The following is a 20,314-nucleotide window of genomic DNA, read 5'->3' on the forward strand; positions in this document are numbered from 1 at the left end:
AACCTCCTCTCCCTTCATACTCCCACCCACTACAGTTGGCCAGTGTCCAGCGCCTCTCCTCCGCCCTGGTCACTGCTTCCCATGCTCGACTTCAAGACTATGAACCGCTGCGTGCGAGCGGTTGGAATGACCCCCATAGTGCAGCAAACTCTGTTGCGCTTTAACAATTGGAACAACAGTAACAGAACAAAACTGGTTAATAACAGACAGTCATAGAGGTAGGAGGGTCCTGCTCGCAGCTTACACTCTATATGGAAATAGTAATTGATACGCAAGAATAGTTGTTACCTATTGCATAATAGTTCAGCCAGCTTGCAAAGGTGCTTAATGGGCTGTATGGTATGGTCCACAGCAATGATGGCCAAGGGTCAGGAGGATGTGACAGCGAGGAAAGATAATACATGTGAGGAAATGTGTGGACTGTACAGAGAGGATGTAATTACAGAGGCACTGAAGGCAATGTGATCGGGTCTGGAATGTGATAAGCTGCTTGAAGAGCTGAGTTTTCAGGGAACGCTTGAAGGTTTGGAGACTAGAGGTGAGTCTTATTGTGCGTGGGAGGGCATTCCACAGAGTGGGTGAAGCCCGGATAAAGTCCTGTAATTTTGATTGGGGACAAGTAATGCGTGTGGATGAGAGACGCAGGTCTTGTGCAGAGCGGAGAGGTCGGGTTGGGAGATATTATGAGATGAGTGAGGAGATGTATGGTGGTGCAGGTTGGATAATAGACTTGTGTGTGAGTAAAAGTAACTACTGTGAAGGCCATCCAAAGACTCTTGGGACTCGCAAACTGTTATAGGAAATTCACTAAAGGGGTTTCAACCCTAATGGCTTCAGTGCCCTCACTCTGACAGGTGCCAACCCAGCACATGGGCCAGAAGAAGACTTCTCCGCTCATCAGGAAGCTTTTATTTCCACTCCAGTTTTATGTCAGCCAAACATCAATGAACCTTTCATTCTGGTGCCTCCACCGTCCATGTGGGAGCAGAGGATGGGAAACCACCTTATCATTGTGTCTCTCGGAAACATGTTCTTACTATAACTAGAGATTCCAGTGTTTGCTTCTAGCTGTCTGGATCTTATGTATCAAGCTGCACTCGGTGTATTCTGCTAGCTTGCTGCTTCCTGACCTTCCGGCTCCGACCAGCTCCAGTCCGGCCAGTGCAGAGCTAGCATCAAGTCTGTGGAAGTCTGACTCCTGTTCCAGCGTCTACCGTTTCTGTCCAGTCCAGCTCTTACCTGCTGTCTTCAGGCCTTTACTGCGGCTGTATCAGTTGTTGTGTGTTCTCTCCTGCGTTACGCTGTGTCAGTTCCTTACTGCGGCCGTATCAGTTGTTGTGTGTTCCCTCCTGCGTTACGCTGTGTCAGGCCTTTACTGCGGTGTATCAGTTGTTGTGTGTTCCCTCCTGCGTTACGCTGTGTCAGGCACTTACTGCGGCTGTATCAGTTGTTGTGTGTTCCCTCCTGCGTTACGCTGTGTCAGGCACTTACTGCGGCTGTATCAGTTGTTGTGTGTTCCCTGCTGCGTTACGCTGTGTCAGGCACTTACTGCGGCTGTATCAGTTGTTGTGTGTTCCCTCCTGCGTTACGCTGTCTTCAGGCCTTTACTGCGGGTGTATCAGTTGTTGTGTGTTCCCTCCTGCGTTACGCTGTGTCAGGCCTTTACTGCGGCTGTATCAGTTGTTGTGTGTTCCCTCCTGCGTTACGCTGTGTCAGGCCTTTACTGCGGCTGTATCAGTTGTTGTGTGTTCCCTCCTGCGTTACGCTGTGTCAGGCACTTACTGCGGCTGTATCAGTTGTTGTGTGTTCCCTCCTGCGTTACGCTGTGTCAGGCACTTACTGCGGCTGTATCAGTTGTTGTGTGTTCCCTCCTGCGTTACGCTGTGTCAGGCCTTTACTGCGGCTGTATCAGTTGTTGTGTGTTCCCTCCTGCGTTACGCTGTGTCAGGCACTTACTGCGGCTGTATCAGTTGTTGTGTGTTCCCTCCTGCGTTACGCTGTGTCAGGCACTTACTGCGGCTGTATCAGTTGTTGTGTGTTCCCTCCTGCGTTACGCTGTGTCAGGCCATTACTGCGGCTGTATCAGTTGTTGTGTGTTCCCTCCTGCGTTACGCTGTGTCAGGCACTTACTGCGGGTGTATCGGTTGTTGTGTGTTCCCTCCTGCGTTACGCTGTGTCAGGCACTTACTGCGGCTGTATCAGTTGTTGTGTGTTCCCTCCTGCGTTACGCTGTGTCAGGCACTTACTGCGGCTGTATCAGTTGTTGTGTGTTCCCTCCTGCGTTACGCTGTGTCAGGCACTTACTGCGGCTGTATCAGTTGTTGTGTGTTCCCTCCTGCGTTACGCTGTGTCAGGCCTTTACTGCGGCTGTATCAGTTGTTGTGTGTCCCCTGCTGCGTTACGCTGTGTCAGGCCCTTACTGCGGCTGTATCAGTTGTTGTGTGTTCCCTCCTGCGTTACGCTGTGTCAGGCCTTTACTGCGGCTGTATCAGTTGTTGTGTGTTCCCTCCTGCGTTACGCTGTGTCAGGCACTTACTGCGGCTGTATCAGTTGTTGTGTGTTCCCTCCTGCGTTACGCTGTGTCAGGCCTTTACTGCGGCTGTATCAGTTGTTGTGTGTTCCCTCCTGCGTTACGCTGTGTCAGGCACTTACTGCGGCTGTATCAGTTGTTGTGTGTTCCCTCCTGCGTTACGCTGTGTCAGGCACTTACTGCGGCTGTATCAGTTGTTGTGTGTTCCCTCCTGCGTTACGCTGTGTCAGGCACTTACTGCGGCTGTATCAGTTGTTGTGTGTTCCCTCCTGCGTTACGCTGTGTCAGGCACTTACTGCGGCTGTATCAGTTGTTGTGTGTTCCCTCCTGCGTTACGCTGTCTTCAGGCCCTTACTGCGGCCGTATCAGTTGTTGTGTGTTCCCTCCTGCGTTACGCTGTGTCAGGCCCTTACTGCGGCTGTATCAGTTGTTGTGTGTTCCCTCCTGCGTTACGCTGTATCAGGCACTTACTGCGGCTGTATCAGTTGTTGTGTGTTCCCTCCTGCGTTACGCTGTGTCAGGCACTTACTGCGGCTGTATCAGTTGTTGTGTGTTCCCTCCTGCGTTACGCTGTGTCAGGCACTTACTGCGGCTGTATCAGTTGTTGTGTGTTCCCTCCTGCGTTACGCTGTGTCAGGCACTTACTGCGGCTGTATCAGTTGTTGTGTGTTCCCTCCTGCGTTACGCTGTGTCAGGCACTTACTGCGGCTGTATCAGTTGTTGTGTGTTCCCTCCTGCGTTACGCTGTGTCAGGCACTTACTGCGGCTGTATCAGTTGTTGTGTGTTCCCTCCTGCGTTACGCTGTCTTCAGGCCCTTACTGCGGCCGTATCAGTTGTTGTGTGTTCCCTCCTGCGTTACGCTGTGTCAGGCCCTTACTGCGGCTGTATCAGTTGTTGTGTGTTCCCTCCTGCGTTACGCTGTATCAGGCACTTACTGCGGCTGTATCAGTTGTTGTGTGTTCCCTCCTGCGTTACGCTGTGTCAGGCACTTACTGCGGCTGTATCAGTTGTTGTGTGTTCCCTCCTGCGTTACGCTGTGTCAGGCACTTACTGCGGCTGTATCAGTTGTTGTGTGTTCCCTCCTGCGTTACGCTGTCTTCAGGCCCTTACTGCGGCCGTATCAGTTGTTGTGTGTTCCCTCCTGCGTTACGCTGTGTCAGGCCCTTACTGTGGCTGTATCAGTTGTTGTGTGTTCCCTGCTGCGTTACGCTGTGTCAGGCCTTTACTGTGGCTGTATCAGTTGTTGTGTGTTCCCTCCTGCGTTACGCTGTGTCAGGCCATTACTGCGGCTGTATCAGTTGTTGTGTGTTCCCTCCTGCGTTACGCTGTCTTCAGGCCTTTACTGCGGCTGTATCAGTTGTTGTGTGTTCCCTCCTGCGTTACGCTGTCTTCAGGCCTTTACTGCGGCTGTATCAGTTGTTGTGTGTTCCCTCCTGCGTTACGCTGTGTCAGGCCTTTACTGTGGCTGTATCAGTTGTTGTGTGTTCCCTCCTGCGTTACGCTGTCTTCAGGCCTTTACTGCGGCTGTATCAGTTGTTGTGTGTTCCCTCCTGCGTTACGCTGTGTCAGGCACTTACTGCGGCTGTATCAGTTGTTGTGTGTTCCCTCCTGCGTTACGCTGTGTCAGGCCATTACTGCGGCTGTATCAGTTGTTGTGTGTTCCCTCCTGCGTTACGCTGTGTCAGGCCTTTACTGCGGCTGTATCAGTTGTTGTGTGTTCCCTCCTGCGTTACGCTGTGTCAGGCACTTACTGCGGCTGTATCAGTTGTTGTGTGTTCCCTCCTGCGTTACGCTGTGTCAGGCCTTTACTGTGGCTGTATCAGTTGTTGTGTGTTCCCTCCTGCGTTACGCTGTCTTCAGGCCTTTACTGCGGCTGTATCAGTTGTTGTGTGTTCCCTCCTGCGTTACGCTGTGTCAGGCCATTACTGCGGCTGTATCAGTTGTTGTGTGTTCCCTCCTGCGTTACGCTGTGTCAGGCCCTTACTGCGGCTGTATCAGTTGTTGTGTGTTCCCTCCTGCGTTACGCTGTCTTCAGGCCTTTACTGCGGCTGTATCAGTTGTTGTGTGTTCCCTCCTGCGTTACGCTGTGTCAGGCCCTTACTGCGGCTGTATCAGTTGTTGTGTGTTCCCTCCTGCGTTACGCTGTGTCAGGCCCTTACTGCGGCTGTATCAGTTGTTGTGTGTTCCCTCCTGCGTTACGCTGCGTCAGGCCCTTACTGCGGCTGTATCAGTTGTTGTGTGTTCCCTCCTGCGTTACGCTGTGTCAGGCCCTTACTGCGGCTGTATCAGTTGTTGTGTGTTCCCTCCTGCGTTACGCTGTGTCAGGCCCTTACTGTGGCTGTATCAGTTGTTGTGTGTTCCCTCCTGCGTTACGCTGTGTCAGGCCCTTACTGCGGCTGTATCAGTTGTTGTGTGTTCCCTCCTGCGTTACGATGTGTCAGGCCTTTACTGCGGCTGTATCAGTTGTTGTGTGTTCCCTCCTGCGTTACGCTGTGTCAGGCCCTTACTGCGGCTGTATCAGTTGTTGTGTGTTCCCTCCTGCGTTACGCTGTCTTCAGGCCTTTACTGCGGCTGTATCAGTTGTTGTGTGTTCCCTCCTGCGTTACGCTGTGTCAGGCCATTACTGCGGCTGTATCAGTTGTTGTGTGTTCCCTCCTGCGTTACGCTGTGTCAGGCCCTTACTGCGGCTGTATCAGTTGTTGTGTGTTCCCTCCTGCGTTACGCTGTGTCAGGCCCTTACTGCGGCTGTATCAGTTGTTGTGTGTTCCCTCCTGCGTTACGCTGTGTCAGGCCCTTACTGCGGCTGTATCAGTTGTTGTGTGTTCCCTCCTGCGTTACGCTGTGTCAGGTCCTTACTGCGGCTGTATCAGTTGTTGTGTGTTCCCTCCTGCGTTACGCTGTGTCAGGTCCTTACTGCGGCTGTATCAGTTGTTGTGTGTTCCCTCCTGCGTTACGCTGTGTCAGGCCCTTACTGCGGCTGTATCAGTTGTTGTGTGTTCCCTCCTGCGTTACGCTGTCTTCAGGCCTTTACTGCGGCTGTATCAGTTGTTGTGTGTTCCCTCCTGCGTTACGCTGTGTCAGGCCATTACTGCGGCTGTATCAGTTGTTGTGTGTTCCCTCCTGCGTTACGCTGTCTTCAGGCCTTTACTGCGGCTGTATCAGTTGTTGTGTGTTCCCTCCTGCGTTACGCTGTGTCAGGCCCTTACTGCGGCTGTATCAGTTGTTGTGTGTTCCCTCCTGCGTTACGCTGTGTCAGGCACTTACTGCGGCTGTATCAGTTGTTGTGTGTTCCCTCCTGCGTTACGCTGTGTCAGGCCCTTACTGCGGCTGTATCAGTTGTTGTGTGTTCCCTCCTGCGTTACGCTGTCTTCAGGCCTTTACTGCGGCTGTATCAGTTGTTGTGTGTTCCCTCCTGCGTTACGCTGTGTCAGGCCCTTACTGCGGCTGTATCAGTTGTTGTGTGTTCCCTCCTGCGTTACGCTGTGTCAGGCACTTACTGCGGCTGTATCAGTTGTTGTGTGTTCCCTCCTGCGTTACGCTGTGTCAGGCACTTACTGCGGCTGTATCAGTTGTTGTGTGTTCCCTCCTGCGTTACGCTGTCTTCAGGCCTTTACTGCGGCTGTATCAGTTGTTGTGTGTTCCCTCCTGCGTTACACTGTGTCAGGCCATTACTGCGGCTGTATCAGTTGTTGTGTGTTCCCTCCTGCGTTACGCTGTCTTCAGGCCTTTACTGCGGCTGTATCAGTTGTTGTGTGTTCCCTCCTGCGTTACGCTGTGTCAGGCCCTTACTGCGGCTGTATCAGTTGTTGTGTGTTCCCTCCTGCGTTACGCTGTGTCAGGCACTTACTGCGGCTGTATCAGTTGTTGTGTGTTCCCTCCTGCGTTACGCTGTCTTCAGGCCCTTACTGCGGCCGTATCAGTTGTTGTGTGTTCCCTCCTGCGTTACGCTGTGTCAGGCCCTTACTGCGGCTGTATCAGTTGTTGTGTGTTCCCTCCTGCGTTACGCTGTCTTCAGGCCTTTACTGCGGCTGTATCAGTTGTTGTGTGTTCCCTCCTGCGTTACGCTGTCTTCAGGCCCTTACTGCGGCCGTATCAGTTGTTGTGTGTTCCCTCCTGCGTTACGCTGTGTCAGGCCATTACTGCGGCTGTATCAGTTGTTGTGTGTTCCCTCCTGCGTTACGCTGTGTCAGGCCATTACTGCGGCTGTATCAGTTGTTGTGTGTTCCCTCCTGCGTTACGCTGTGTCAGGCCTTTACTGCGGCTGTATCAGTTGTTGTGTGTTCCCTCCTGCGTTACGCTGTCTTCAGGCCTTTACTGCGGCTGTATCAGTTGTTGTGTGTTCCCTCCTGCGTTACGCTGTGTCAGGCCTTTACTGCGGCTGTATCAGTTGTTGTGTGTTCCCTCCTGCGTTACGCTGTGTCAGGCCCTTACTGCGGCTGTATCAGTTGTTGTGTGTTCCCTCCTGCGTTACGCTGTGTCAGGCCTTTACTGCGGCTGTATCAGTTGTTGTGTGTTCCCTCCTGCGTTACGCTGTGTCAGGCCCTTACTGCGGCTGTATCAGTTGTTGTGTGTTCCCTCCTGCGTTACGCTGTGTCAGGCCATTACTGCGGCTGTATCAGTTGTTGTGTGTTCCCTCCTGCGTTACGCTGTGTCAGGCCCTTACTGCGGCTGTATCAGTTGTTGTGTGTTCCCTCCTGCGTTACGCTGTGTCAGGCCCTTACTGCGGCTGTATCAGTTGTTGTGTGTTCCCTCCTGCGTTACGCTGTGTCATGCCCTTACTGCGGCTGTATCAGTTGTTGTGTGTTCCCTCCTGCGTTACGCTGTGTCAGGCACTTACTGCGGCTGTATCAGTTGTTGTGTGTTCCCTCCTGCGTTACGCTGTGTCAGGCCCTTACTGCGGCTGTATCAGTTGTTGTGTGTTCCCTCCTGCGTTACGCTGTGTCATGCCCTTACTGCGGCTGTATCAGTTGTTGTGTGTTCTCTCCTGCGTTACGCTGTCTTCAGGCCTTTACTGCGGCTGTATCAGTTGTTGTGTGTTCCCTCCTGCGTTACGCTGTGTCATGCCCTTACTGCGGCTGTATCAGTTGTTGTGTGTTCCCTCCTGCGTTACGCTGTCTTCAGGCCTTTACTGCGGCTGTATCAGTTGTTGTGTGTTCCCTCCTGCGTTACGCTGTGTCAGGCCTTTACTGCGGCTGTATCAGTTGTTGTGTGTTCCCTCCTGCGTTACGCTGTGTCAGGCCCTTACTGCGGCTGTATCAGTTGTTGTGTGTTCCCTCCTGCGTTACGCTGTATCAGTTGTTGTGTGTTCCCTCCTGCGTTACGCTGTGTCAGGCCCTTACTGCGGCTGTATCAGTTGTTGTGTGTTCCCTCCTGCGTTACGCTGTGTCAGGCCATTACTGCGGCTGTATCAGTTGTTGTGTGTTCCCTCCTGCGTTACGCTGTGTCAGGCCCTTACTGCGGCTGTATCAGTTGTTGTGTGTTCCCTCCTGCGTTACGCTGTGTCAGGCCCTTACTGCGGCTGTATCAGTTGTTGTGTGTTCCCTCCTGCGTTACGCTGTGTCATGCCCTTACTGCGGCTGTATCAGTTGTTGTGTGTTCCCTCCTGCGTTACGCTGTGTCAGGCACTTACTGCGGCTGTATCAGTTGTTGTGTGTTCCCTCCTGCGTTACGCTGTGTCAGGCCCTTACTGCGGCTGTATCAGTTGTTGTGTGTTCCCTCCTGCGTTACGCTGTGTCATGCCCTTACTGCGGCTGTATCAGTTGTTGTGTGTTCTCTCCTGCGTTACGCTGTCTTCAGGCCTTTACTGCGGCTGTATCAGTTGTTGTGTGTTCCCTCCTGCGTTACGCTGTGTCATGCCCTTACTGCGGCTGTATCAGTTGTTGTGTGTTCCCTCCTGCGTTACGCTGTGTCAGGCCTTTACTGCGGCTGTATCAGTTGTTGTGTGTTCCCTCCTGCGTTACGCTGTCTTCAGGCCTTTACTGCGGCTGTATCAGTTGTTGTGTGTTCCCTCCTGCGTTACGCTGTGTCAGGCCCTTACTGCGGCTGTATCAGTTGTTGTGTGTTCCCTCCTGCGTTACGCTGTGTCAGGCCTTTACTGCGGCTGTATCAGTTGTTGTGTGTTCCCTCCTGCGTTACGCTGTGTCAGGCCTTTACTGCGGCTGTATCAGTTGTTGTGTGTTCCCTCCTGCGTTACACTGTGTCAGGCCCTTACTGCGGCTGTATCAGTTGTTGTGTGTTCCCTCCTGCGTTACGCTGTGTCAGGCCCTTACTGCGGCTGTATCAGTTGTTGTGTGTTCCCTCCTGCGTTACGCTGTGTCAGGCCTTTACTGCGGCTGTATCAGTTGTTGTGTGTTCCCTCCTGCGTTACGCTGTCTTCAGGCCTTTACTGCGGCTGTATCAGTTGTTGTGTGTTCCCTCCTGCGTTACGCTGTGTCAGGCCTTTACTGCGGCTGTATCAGTTGTTGTGTGTTCCCTCCTGCGTTACGCTGTGTCAGGCCTTTACTGCGGCTGTATCAGTTGTTGTGTGTTCCCTCCTGCGTTACGCTGTGTCAGGCCTTTACTGCGGCTGTATCAGTTGTTGTGTGTTCCCTCCTGCGTTACACTGTGTCAGGCCCTTACTGCGGTTGTATCAGTTGTTGTGTGTTCCCTCCTGCGTTACGCTGTGTCAGGCCCTTACTGCGGCTGTATCAGTTGTTGTGTGTTCCCTCCTGCGTTACACTGTGTCAGGCACTTACTGCGGCTGTATCAGTTGTTGTGTGTTCCCTCCTGCGTTACGCTGTGTCAGGCCCTTACTGCGGCTGTATCAGTTGTTGTGTGTTCCCTCCTGCGTTACGCTGTGTCAGGCCCTTACTGCGGCTGTATCAGTTGTTGTGTGTTCCCTCCTGCGTTACGCTGTGTCAGGCCATTACTGCGGCTGTATCAGTTGTTGTGTGTTCCCTCCTGCGTTACGCTGTGTCAGGCCCTTACTGCGGCTGTATCAGTTGTTGTGTGTTCCCTCCTGCGTTACGCTGTGTCAGGCCCTTACTGCGGCTGTATCGGTTGTTGTGTGTTCCCTCCTGCGTTACGCTGTGTCAGGCCCTTACTGCGGCTGTATCGGTTGTTGTGTGTTCCCTCCTGCGTTACGCTGTGTCAGGCCCTTACTGCGGCTGTATCAGTTGTTGTGTGTTCCCTCCTGCGTTACGCTGTGTCAGGCCCTTACTGCGGCTGTATCAGTTGTTGTGTGTTCCCTCCTGCGTTACGCTGTCTTCAGGCCTTTACTGCGGCTGTATCAGTTGTTGTGTGTTCCCTCCTGCGTTACGCTGTGTCAGGCCTTTACTGCGGCTGTATCAGTTGTTGTGTGTTCCCTCCTGCGTTACGCTGTCTTCAGGCCTTTACTGCGGCTGTATCAGTTGTTGTGTGTTCCCTGCTGCGTTACGCTGTCTTCAGGCCTTTACTGCGGCTGTATCAGTTGTTGTGTGTTCCCTCCTGCGTTACGCTGTGTCAGTTCCTTACTGCGGCTGTATCAGTTGTTGTGTGTTCCCTCCTGCGTTACGCTGTGTCAGGCCCTTACTGCGGCTGTATCAGTTGTTGTGTGTTCCCTCCTGCGTTACGCTGTCTTCAGGCCTTTACTGCGGCTGTATCAGTTGTTGTGTGTTCCCTCCTGCGTTACGCTGTCTTCAGGCCTTACTGCGGCTGTATCAGTTGTTGTGTGTTCCCTCCTGCGTTACGCTGTGTCAGGCCCTTACTGCGGCTGTATCAGTTGTTGTGTGTTCCCTCCTGCGTTACGCTGTGTCAGGCCCTTACTGCGGCTGTATCAGTTGTTGTGTGTTCCCTCCTGCGTTACGCTGTCTTCAGGCCTTTACTGCGGCTGTATCAGTTGTTGTGTGTTCTCTACTGCGTTACGCTGTGTCAGGCCCTTACTGCGGCTGTATCAGTTGTTGTGTGTTCCCTCCTGCGTTACGCTGTCTTCAGGCCTTTACTGCGGCTGTATCAGTTGTTGTGTGTTCCCTCCTGCGTTACGCTGTGTCAGGCCCTTACTGCGGCTGTATCAGTTGTTGTGTGTTCCCTCCTGCGTTACGCTGTGTCAGGCCCTTACTGCGGCTGTATCAGTTGTGTGTTCCCTCCTGCGTTACGCTGTGTCAGGCCCTTACTGCGGCTGTATCAGTTGTTGTGTGTTCCCTGCTGCGTTACGCTGTGTCAGGCCATTACTGCGGCTGTATCAGTTGTTGTGTGTTCCCTCCTGCGTTACGCTGTGTCAGGCCATTACTGCGGCTGTATCAGTTGTTGTGTGTTCCCTGCTGCGTTACGCTGTGTCAGGCCCTTACTGCGGCTGTATCAGTTGTTGTGTGTTCCCTGCTGCGTTACGCTGTGTCAGGCCCTTACTGCGGCTGTATCAGTTGTTGTGTGTTCCCTGCTGCGTTACGCTGTGTCAGGCCCTTACTGCGGCTGTATCAGTTGTTGTGTGTTCCCTCCTGCGTTACGCTGTGTCAGGCCTTTGCTGCGGCTGTATCAGTTGTTGTGTGTTCCCTCCTGCGTTACGCTGTGTCAGGCCTTTGCTGCGGCTGTATCAGTTGTTGTGTGTTCCCTCCTGCGTTACGCTGTGTCAGGCCTTTGCTGCGGCTGTATCAGTTGTTGTGTGTTCCCTCCTGCGTTACGCTGTATCGGTTGTTGTGTGTTCCCTCCTGCGTTACAGCCGCAGTAAAGGCCTGACACAGCGTAACGCAGGAGGGAACACACAACAACCGATACAGCGTAACGCAGGAGGGAACACACAACAACTGATACGCTGTGTCAGGCCTTTACTGCGGCTGTATCAGTTGTTGTGTGTTCCCTCCTGCGTTACGCTGTGTCAGGCCCTTACTGCGGCTGTATCAGTTGTTGTGTGTTCCCTCCTGCGTTAAGCTGTGTCAGATCTTTACTGCGGCTGTATCAGTTGTTGTGTGTTCCCTCCTGCGTTACGCTGTGTCAGGCCCTTACTGCGGATGTATCAGTTGTTGTGTGTTCCCTCCTGCGTTACGCTGTGTCAGGCCATTACTGCGGCTCTATCAGTTGTTGTGTGTTCCCTCCTGCGTTACGCTGTGTCAGGTCCTTACTGCGGCTGTATCAGTTGTTGTGTGTTCCCTCCTGCGTTACGCTGTGTCAGGCCTTTACTGCGGCTGTATCAGTTGTTGTGTGTTCCCTCCTGCGTTACGCTGTGTCAGGCCTTTACTGCGGCTGAATCAGTTGTTATGTGTTCCCTCCTGCGTTACGCTGTGTCAGGCCTTTACTGCGGCTGTATCAGTTGTGTGTTCCCTCCTGCGTTACGCTGTGTCAGGCCATTACTGCGGCTGTATCAGTTGTTGTGTGTTCCCTCCTGCGTTACGCTGTGTCAGGCCTTTACTGCGGCTGTATCAGTTGTTGTGTGTTCCCTCCTGCGTTACGCTGTGTCATGCCTTTACTGCGGCTGTATCAGTTGTTGTGTGTTCCCTCCTGCGTTACGCTGTGTCAGGCCTTTACTGCGGCTGTATCAGTTGTTGTGTGTTCCCTCCTGCGTTACGCTGTCTTCAGGCCTTTACTGCGGCTGTATCAGTTGTGTGTTCCCTCCTGCGTTACGCTGTGTCAGGCCTTTACTACGGCTGTATCAGTTGTTGTGTGTTCCCTCCTGCGTTACGCTGTGTCAGGCCTTTACTGCGGCTGTATCAGTTGTTGTCTGTTCCCTCCTGCGTTACGCTGTGTCAGGCCTTTACTGCGGCTGTATCAGTTGTTGTGTGTTCCCTCCTGCGCTACGCTGTGTCAGGCCTTTACTGCGGCTGTATCAGTTGTTGTGTGTTCCCTCCTGCGTTACGCTGTCTTCAGGCCTTTACTGCGGCTGTATCAGTTGTGTGTTCCCTCCTGCGTTACGCTGTGTCAGGCCATTACTGCGGCTGTATCAGTTGTTGTGTGTTCCCTCCTGCGTTACGCTGTGTCAGGCCTTTGCTGCGGCTGTATCAGTTGTTGTGTGTTCCCTCCTGCGTTACGCTGTGTCAGGCCTTTGCTGCGGCTGTATCAGTTGTTGTGTGTTCCCTCCTGCGTTACGCTGTGTCAGGCCCTTACTGCTGCTGTATCAGTTGTTGTGTGTTCCCTCCTGCGTTACGCTGTATCAGGCCTTTACTGCGGCTGTATCAGTTGTTGTGTGTTCCCTCCTGCGTTACGCTGTGTCAGGCCCTTACTGCTGCTGTATCAGTTGTTGTGTGTTCCCTCCTGCGTTACGCTGTGTCAGGCCTTTACTGCGGCTGTATCAGTTGTTGTGTGTTCCCTCCTGCGTTACGCTGTGTCAGGCCTTTACTGCGGCTGTATCAGTTGTTGTCTGTTCCCTCCTGCGTTACGCTGTGTCAGGCCTTTGCTGCGGCTGTATCAGTTGTTGTGTGTTCCCTGCTGCGTTACGCTGTGTCAGGCCCTTACTGCGGCTGTATCAGTTGTTGTGTGTTCCCTCCTGCGTTACGCTGTGTCAGGCCCTTACTGCGGCTGTATCAGTTGTGTGTTCCCTCCTGCGTTGCGCTGTGTCAGGCCATTACTGCGGCTGTATCAGTTGTTGTGTGTTCCCTCCTGCGTTACGCTGTCTTCAGGCCTTTACTGCGGCTGTATCAGTTGTTGTGTGTTCCCTCCTGCGTTACGCTGTGTCATGCCCTTACTGCGGCTGTATCAGTTGTTGTGTGTTCCCTCCTGCGTTACGCTGTGTCAGGCCTTTGCTGCGGCTGTATCAGTTGTTGTGTGTTCCCTCCTGCGTTACGTTGTGTCAGGCCATTACTGCGGCTGTATCAGTTGTTGTGTGTTCCCTCCTGCGTTACGCTGTCTTCAGGCCTTTACTGCGGCTGTATCAGTTGTTGTGTGTTCCCTCCTGCGTTACGCTGTGTCAGTTCCTTACTGCGGTTGTATCAGTTGTTGTGTGTTCCCTCCTGCGTTACGCTGTGTCAGGCCATTACTGCGGCTGTATCAGTTGTTGTGTGTTCCCTCCTGCGTTACGCTGTGTCAGGCCATTACTGCGGCTGTATCAGTTGTTGTGTGTTCCCTCCTGCGTTACGCTGTGTCAGGCCTTTACTGCGGCTGTATCAGTTGTTGTGTGTTCCCTCCTGCGTTACGCTGTGTCAGGCCATTACTGCGGCTGTATCAGTTGTTGTGTGTTCCCTCCTGCGTTACGCTGTGTCAGGCCATTACTGCGGCTGTATCAGTTGTTGTGTGTTCCCTCCTGCGTTACGCTGTGTCAGTTCCTTACTGCGGTTGTATCAGTTGTTGTGTGTTCCCTCCTGCGTTACGCTGTGTCAGGCCTTTACTGCGGCTGTATCAGTTGTTGTGTGTTCCCTCCTGCGTTACGCTGTGTCAGGCCATTACTGCGGCTGTATCAGTTGTTGTGTGTTCCCTCCTGCGTTACGCTGTGTCAGGCCTTTACTACGGCTGTATCAGTTGTTGTGTGTTCCCTCCTGCGTTACGCTGTGTCAGGCCTTTACTGCGGCTGTATCAGTTGTTGTCTGTTCCCTCCTGCGTTACGCTGTGTCAGGCCTTTACTGCGGCTGTATCAGTTGTTGTGTGTTCCCTCCTGCGCTACGCTGTGTCAGGCCTTTACTGCGGCTGTATCAGTTGTTGTGTGTTCCCTCCTGCGTTACGCTGTCTTCAGGCCTTTACTGCGGCTGTATCAGTTGTGTGTTCCCTCCTGCGTTACGCTGTGTCAGGCCATTACTGCGGCTGTATCAGTTGTTGTGTGTTCCCTCCTGCGTTACGCTGTGTCAGGCCTTTGCTGCGGCTGTATCAGTTGTTGTGTGTTCCCTCCTGCGTTACGCTGTGTCAGGCCTTTGCTGCGGCTGTATCAGTTGTTGTGTGTTCCCTCCTGCGTTACGCTGTGTCAGGCCCTTACTGCTGCTGTATCAGTTGTTGTGTGTTCCCTCCTGCGTTACGCTGTATCAGGCCTTTACTGCGGCTGTATCAGTTGTTGTGTGTTCCCTCCTGCGTTACGCTGTGTCAGGCCCTTACTGCTGCTGTATCAGTTGTTGTGTGTTCCCTCCTGCGTTACGCTGTGTCAGGCCTTTACTGCGGCTGTATCAGTTGTTGTGTGTTCCCTCCTGCGTTACGCTGTGTCAGGCCTTTACTGCGGCTGTATCAGTTGTTGTCTGTTCCCTCCTGCGTTACGCTGTGTCAGGCCTTTGCTGCGGCTGTATCAGTTGTTGTGTGTTCCCTGCTGCGTTACGCTGTGTCAGGCCCTTACTGCGGCTGTATCAGTTGTTGTGTGTTCCCTCCTGCGTTACGCTGTGTCAGGTCCTTACTGCGGCTGTATCAGTTGTTGTGTGTTCCCTGCTGCGTTACGCTGTGTCAGGCCTTTACTGCGGCTGTATCAGTTGTTGTGTGTTCCCTCCTGCGTTACGCTGTGTCAGGCCCTTACTGCGGCTGTATCAGTTGTGTGTTCCCTCCTGCGTTGCGCTGTGTCAGGCCATTACTGCGGCTGTATCAGTTGTTGTGTGTTCCCTCCTGCGTTACGCTGTCTTCAGGCCTTTACTGCGGCTGTATCAGTTGTTGTGTGTTCCCTCCTGCGTTACGCTGTGTCAGGCCCTTACTGCGGCTGTATCAGTTGTTGTGTGTTCCCTCCTGCGTTACGTTGTGTCAGGCCATTACTGCGGCTGTATCAGTTGTTGTGTGTTCCCTCCTGCGTTACGCTGTGTCAGTTCCTTACTGCGGTTGTATCAGTTGTTGTGTGTTCCCTCCTGCGTTACGCTGTGTCAGGCCTTTACTGCGGCTGTATCAGTTGTTGTGTGTTCCCTCCTGCGTTACGCTGTGTCAGGCCATTACTGCGGCTGTATCAGTTGTTGTGTGTTCCCTCCTGCGTTACGCTGTGTCAGGCCATTACTGCGGCTGTATCAGTTGTTGTGTGTTCTCTCCTGCGTTACGCTGTGTCAGGCCTTTGCTGCCGCTGTATCAGTTGTTGTGTGTTCCCTGCTGCGTTACGCTGTGTCAAGCCTTTACTGCGGCTGTATCAATTGTTGTGTGTTCCCTCCTGCGTTACGCTGCGTCATGCCCTTACTGCGGCTGTATCAGTTGTTGTGTGTTCCCTCCTGCGTTACGCTGTGTCAGGCCCTTACTGCGGCTGTATCGGTTGTTGTGTGTTCCCTCCTGCGTTACGCTGTGTCAGGGCCTTACTGCGGCTGTATCAGTTGTTGTGTGTTCCCTCCTGCGTTACGCTGTGTCAGGCCCTTACTGCGGCTGTATCAGTTGTTGTGTGTTCCCTCCTGCGTTACGCTGTGTCAGGCCTTTACTGCGGCTGTATCAGTTGTTATGTGTTCCCTCCTGCGTTACGCTGTGTCAGGCCTTTACTGCGGCTGTATCAATTGTTGTGTGTTCCCTCCTGCGTTACGCTGTGTCAGGTCCTTACTGCGGCTGTATCAGTAGTTGTGTGTACCCTGCTGCGTTACGCTGTGTCAGGCCCTTACTGCGGCTGTATCAGTTGTTGTGTGTTCCCTCCTGCGTTACGCTGTGTCAGGTCCTTACTGCGGCTGTATCAGTTGTTGTGTGTTCCCTGCTGCGTTACGCTGTGTCAGGCCTTTACTGCGGCTGTATCAGTTGTTGTGTGTTCCCTCCTGCGTTACGCTGTGTCAGGCCCTTACTGCGGCCGTATCAGTTGTTGTGTGTTCCCTCCTGCGTTACGCTGTGTCAGGCCTTTACTGCGGCTGTATCAGTTGTTGTGTGTTCCCTCCTGTGTTACGCTGTGTCAGGCCTTTACTGCGGCTGTATCAGTTGTTGTGTGTTCCCTCCTGCGTTACGCTGTGTCAGGCCTTTACTGCGGCTGTATCAGTTGTTGTGTGTTCCCTGCTGCGTTACGCTGTGTCAGGCCCTTACTGCGGCTGTATCAGTTGTTGTGTGTTCCCTCCTGCGTTACGCTGTGTCAGGCCTTTACTGCGGCTGTATCAGTTGTTGTGTGTTCCCTCCTGCGTTACGCTGTGTCAGGCCCTTACTGCGGCCGTATCAGTTGTTGTGTGTTCCCTCCTGCGTTACGCTGTGTCAGGCCTTTACTGCGGCTGTATCAGTTGTTGTGTGTTCCCTCCTGCGTTACGCTGTGTCAGGCCCTTACTGCGGCTGTATCAGTTGTTGTGTGTTCCCTCCTGCGTTACGCTGTGTCAGGCCCTTACTGCGGCCGTATCAGTTGTTGTGTGTTCCCTGCTGCGTTACGCTGTGTCAGGCCCTTACTGCGGCTGTATCAGTTGTTGTGTGTTCCCTCCTGCGTTACGCTGTGTCAGGCCCTTACTGCGGCTGTATCAGTTGTTGTGTGTTCCCTCCTGCGTTACGCTGTGTCAGGCCTTTACTGCGGCTGTATCAGTTGTTGTGTGTTCCCTCCTGCGTTACGCTGTGTCAGGCCCTTACTGCGGCTGTATCAGTTGTTGTGTGTTCCCTGCTGCGTTACGCTGTGTCAGGCCCTTACTGCGGCTGTATCAGTTGTTGTGTGTTCCCTCCTGCGTTACGCTGTGTCAGGCCCTTACTGCGGCTGTATCAGTTGTTGTGTGTTCCCTGCTGCGTTACGCTGTGTCAGGCCCTTACTGCGGCTGTATCAGTTGTTGTGTGTTCCCTCCTGCGTTACGCTGTCTTCAGGCCCTTACTGCGGCTGTATCAGTTGTTGTCTGTTCCCTCCTGCGTTACGCTGTCTTCAGGCCTTTACTGCGGCTGTATCAGTTGTTGTGTGTTCCCTCCTGCGTTACGCTGTGTCAGGCCATTACTGCGGCTGTATCAGTTGTGTGTTCCCTCCTGCGTTACGCTGTGTCAGGCCTTTACTGCGGCTGTATCAATTGTTGTGTGTTCCCTCCTGCGTTACGCTGTGTCAGGCCATTACTGCGGCTGTATCAGTTGTTGTGTGTCCCCTGCTGCGTTACGCTGTGTCAGGCCATTACTGCGGCTGTATCAGTTGTTGTTTGTTCCCTCCTGCGTTACGCTGTGTCAGGCCATTACTGCGGTGTATCAGTTGTTGTGTGTTTCCTCCTGCGTTACGCTGTGTCAGGCCTTTACTGCGGTGTATCAGTTGTTGTGTGTTCCCTCCTGCGTTACGCTGTGTCAGGCCTTTACTGTGGCTGTATCAGTTGTTGTGTGTTCTCTTCTGCGTTACGCTGTGTCAGGCCATTACTGCGGTGTATCAGTTGTTGTGTGTTCCCTCCTGCGTTACGCTGTGTCAGGCCCTTACTGCGGCTGTATCAGTTGTTGTGTGTTCCCTCCTGCGTTACGCTGTGTCAGGCCCTTACTGCGGCTGTATCAGTTGTTGTGTGTTCCCTCCTGCGTTACGCTGTGTCAGGCCATTACTGCGGCTGTATCAGTTGTTGTGTGTTCCCTCCTGCGTTACGCTGTGTCAGGCCCTTACTGCGGCTGTATCAGTTGTTGTGTGTTCTCTCCTGCGTTACGCTGTGTCAGGCCTTTGCTGCGGCTGTATCAGTTGTTGTGTGTTCCCTCCTGCGTTACGCTGTATCAGTTGTGTGCTCCCTCCTGCGTTACGCTGTGTCAGGCCTTTGCTGTGGCTGTATCGGTTGTTGTGTGTTCCCTCCTGCGTTACGCTGTATAAGTTGTTGTGTGTTTCCTCCTGCGTTACGCTGTGTCAGATCTTTACTGCGGCTGTATCAGTTGTTGTGTGTTTCCTCCTGCGTTACGCTGTGTCAGGCCATTACTGCGGCTGTATCAGTTGTTGTGTGTTTCCTACTGCGTTACGCTGTGTCAGGCCCTTACTGCGGCTGTATCAGTTGTTGTGTGTTCCCTCCTGCGTTACGCTGTGTCAGGCCATTACTGCGGCTGTATCAGTTGTTGTGTGTTCCCTCCTGCGTTACGCTGTGTCAGGCCCTTACTGCGGCTGTATCAGTTGTTGTGTGTTCTCTTTCTGCCTTTAGGTGACTTGCGGCTTTTCAGCGTTCGGGATCCCGGCGTCTGTATTGTGACCGGCGGCACATAACCGCATCCGGTTCAATTACGTCTGGTCCCCTGAAAAAGAGGGGTCTCCATAGTAACCAGATGTGATTCCTGAACCCCCCCCTCCAGCGTGGATGTGACCGATCTGATATCCGGCACTTTATAGCCGTATGCGTTATAAACCTGGAAAGTGAATATCCGCTACAATTACACAAATGGCGCCAGTGCTCACTTATCCTGTATATAACCAATGGGCGCGGCCTCCCCATCCTCTAATGGCGGCTGCTAGTAGAACACCGCGCACGCCATCTCACACCGGTACCATGTACAGGACTATGAGCGCCACGTAGCGCAAATCCACCACAGCTGCCGGTCTCTGTACATCACGGAGATTGCTGACTGCGTGGCGCTATCATGTCTGAGGAATGGTCCCCTCGCCTTGTATCCATGGCATCACAGGGGTCCTAGGAAGGGGTATCCTAGTAATGTGGCCCCTGAGTGCAGGTCCTGATTCTCCTCACTTACCGTCACAAGTCTCGCGTGTCGGTGATATACATTGTGACATGTGGCGTGAGACTCCATTAGGGTGTCCCTTTCACTTTCTCCTAAAGATAAGGATTTCTCTTTGGAAATGAGCGCCGTGTAGGAATGAAAGGGTTACATCAAAGCCGAGTCACCGGGTCTGTCTAAAATCAAACTACAATCCTGCCAAAAACACTCTGTGCTGCGACCGTCAGCATTTACTGGAGACCGGACACCCAGCTGATGTCTTCTATTACCTCCTGACCTAGCCCCAAATACAGCAATCACCTAATATAACCAGAATTACGGTAAAGCAATCTATGCCATGTACCAAACCTTTCTTACAGTCAGATTATTTAAGAACACATAGACAGAACTTTATTACAGGTGAATTTAATATGGCAATAAGTCACAATGCTTACTGAATAATATATATATATATATATATATATATATATATATATATATATGTATTTACACTACACTGATATATCACATGGCAGGACAGTACTTCTCCTGCGTATCCCATCAGTCATTATGGCCTCCTGTGGTACGGTATATCAGTGATTGGTACAGATGACTATTCATGTGCTGATGTCTTTTCTTTTTCAGGCATACAGCATTCACGTGAATGGCGTCCTGCACTGTAGGGTGCGATACAGCCAGCTGTTTGGTCTACATGAGCAGGTATCCGAGACTGGGGCTACTGGCTGGATGGAGAATGATATGTACTCACTCAGGGTTTCTCTATCCTCCTACCCCATCCCTGCCTGCCCCCTGCTCCCGCTCTGCCTGCCTCACTCCTCCCGCTCTGCCTGCCCCACTCCTCCCGCTCTGCCTGCCTCACTCCTCCCGCTCTGCCTGCCCCACTCCTCCCGCTCTGCCTGCCCCACTCCTCCCGCTCTGCCTGCCCCACTCCTCCCGCTCTGCCTGCCCCACTCCTCCCGCTCTGCCTGCCCCACTCCTCCCGCTCTGCCTGCTCCACTCCTCCCGCTCTGCCTGCTCCACTCCTCCCGCTCTGCCTGCCCCACTCCTCCTGCTCTGCCTGCCCCACTCCTCCCGCTCTGCCTGCCCCACTCCTCCCGCTCTGCCTGCCCCACTCCTCCCGCTCTGCCTGCTCCACTCCTCCCGCTCTGCCTGCCCCACTCCTCCCGCTCTGCCTGCCCCACTCCTCCCGCTCTGCCTGCCCCACTCCTCCCGCTCTGCCTGCCCCACTCCTCCTGCTCTGCCTGCTCCACTCCTCCCGCTCTGCCTGCCCCACTCCTCCTGCTCTGCCTGCTCCACTCCTTCCGCTCTGCCTGCTCCACTCCTCCCGCTCTGCCTGCCCCACTCCTCCCGCTCTGCCTGCCCCACTCCTCCCGCTCTGCCTGCCCCACTCCTCCCGCTCTGCCTGCCCCACTTCTCCC

General features: G+C 53.5%; 1 protein-coding gene across 1 annotated transcript in view; it reads left to right on the forward strand.

Annotated features, from left to right (window-relative positions):
* SNX17 (sorting nexin 17) overlaps positions 1-20,314 on the forward strand; it is a 216,076-nt gene that overhangs the window by 26,553 nt on the left and 169,209 nt on the right. The window contains exon 2 of the mRNA XM_063916496.1: positions 19,521-19,595. Coding sequence (XP_063772566.1) covers positions 19,521-19,595 — 75 coding nt within the window. The remainder of the gene's footprint in view (positions 1-19,520; positions 19,596-20,314) is intronic.

Source organism: Pseudophryne corroboree, chromosome 4 (assembly GCF_028390025.1).
Source record: "Pseudophryne corroboree isolate aPseCor3 chromosome 4, aPseCor3.hap2, whole genome shotgun sequence".
NCBI lineage: Eukaryota > Metazoa > Chordata > Amphibia > Anura > Myobatrachidae > Pseudophryne > Pseudophryne corroboree.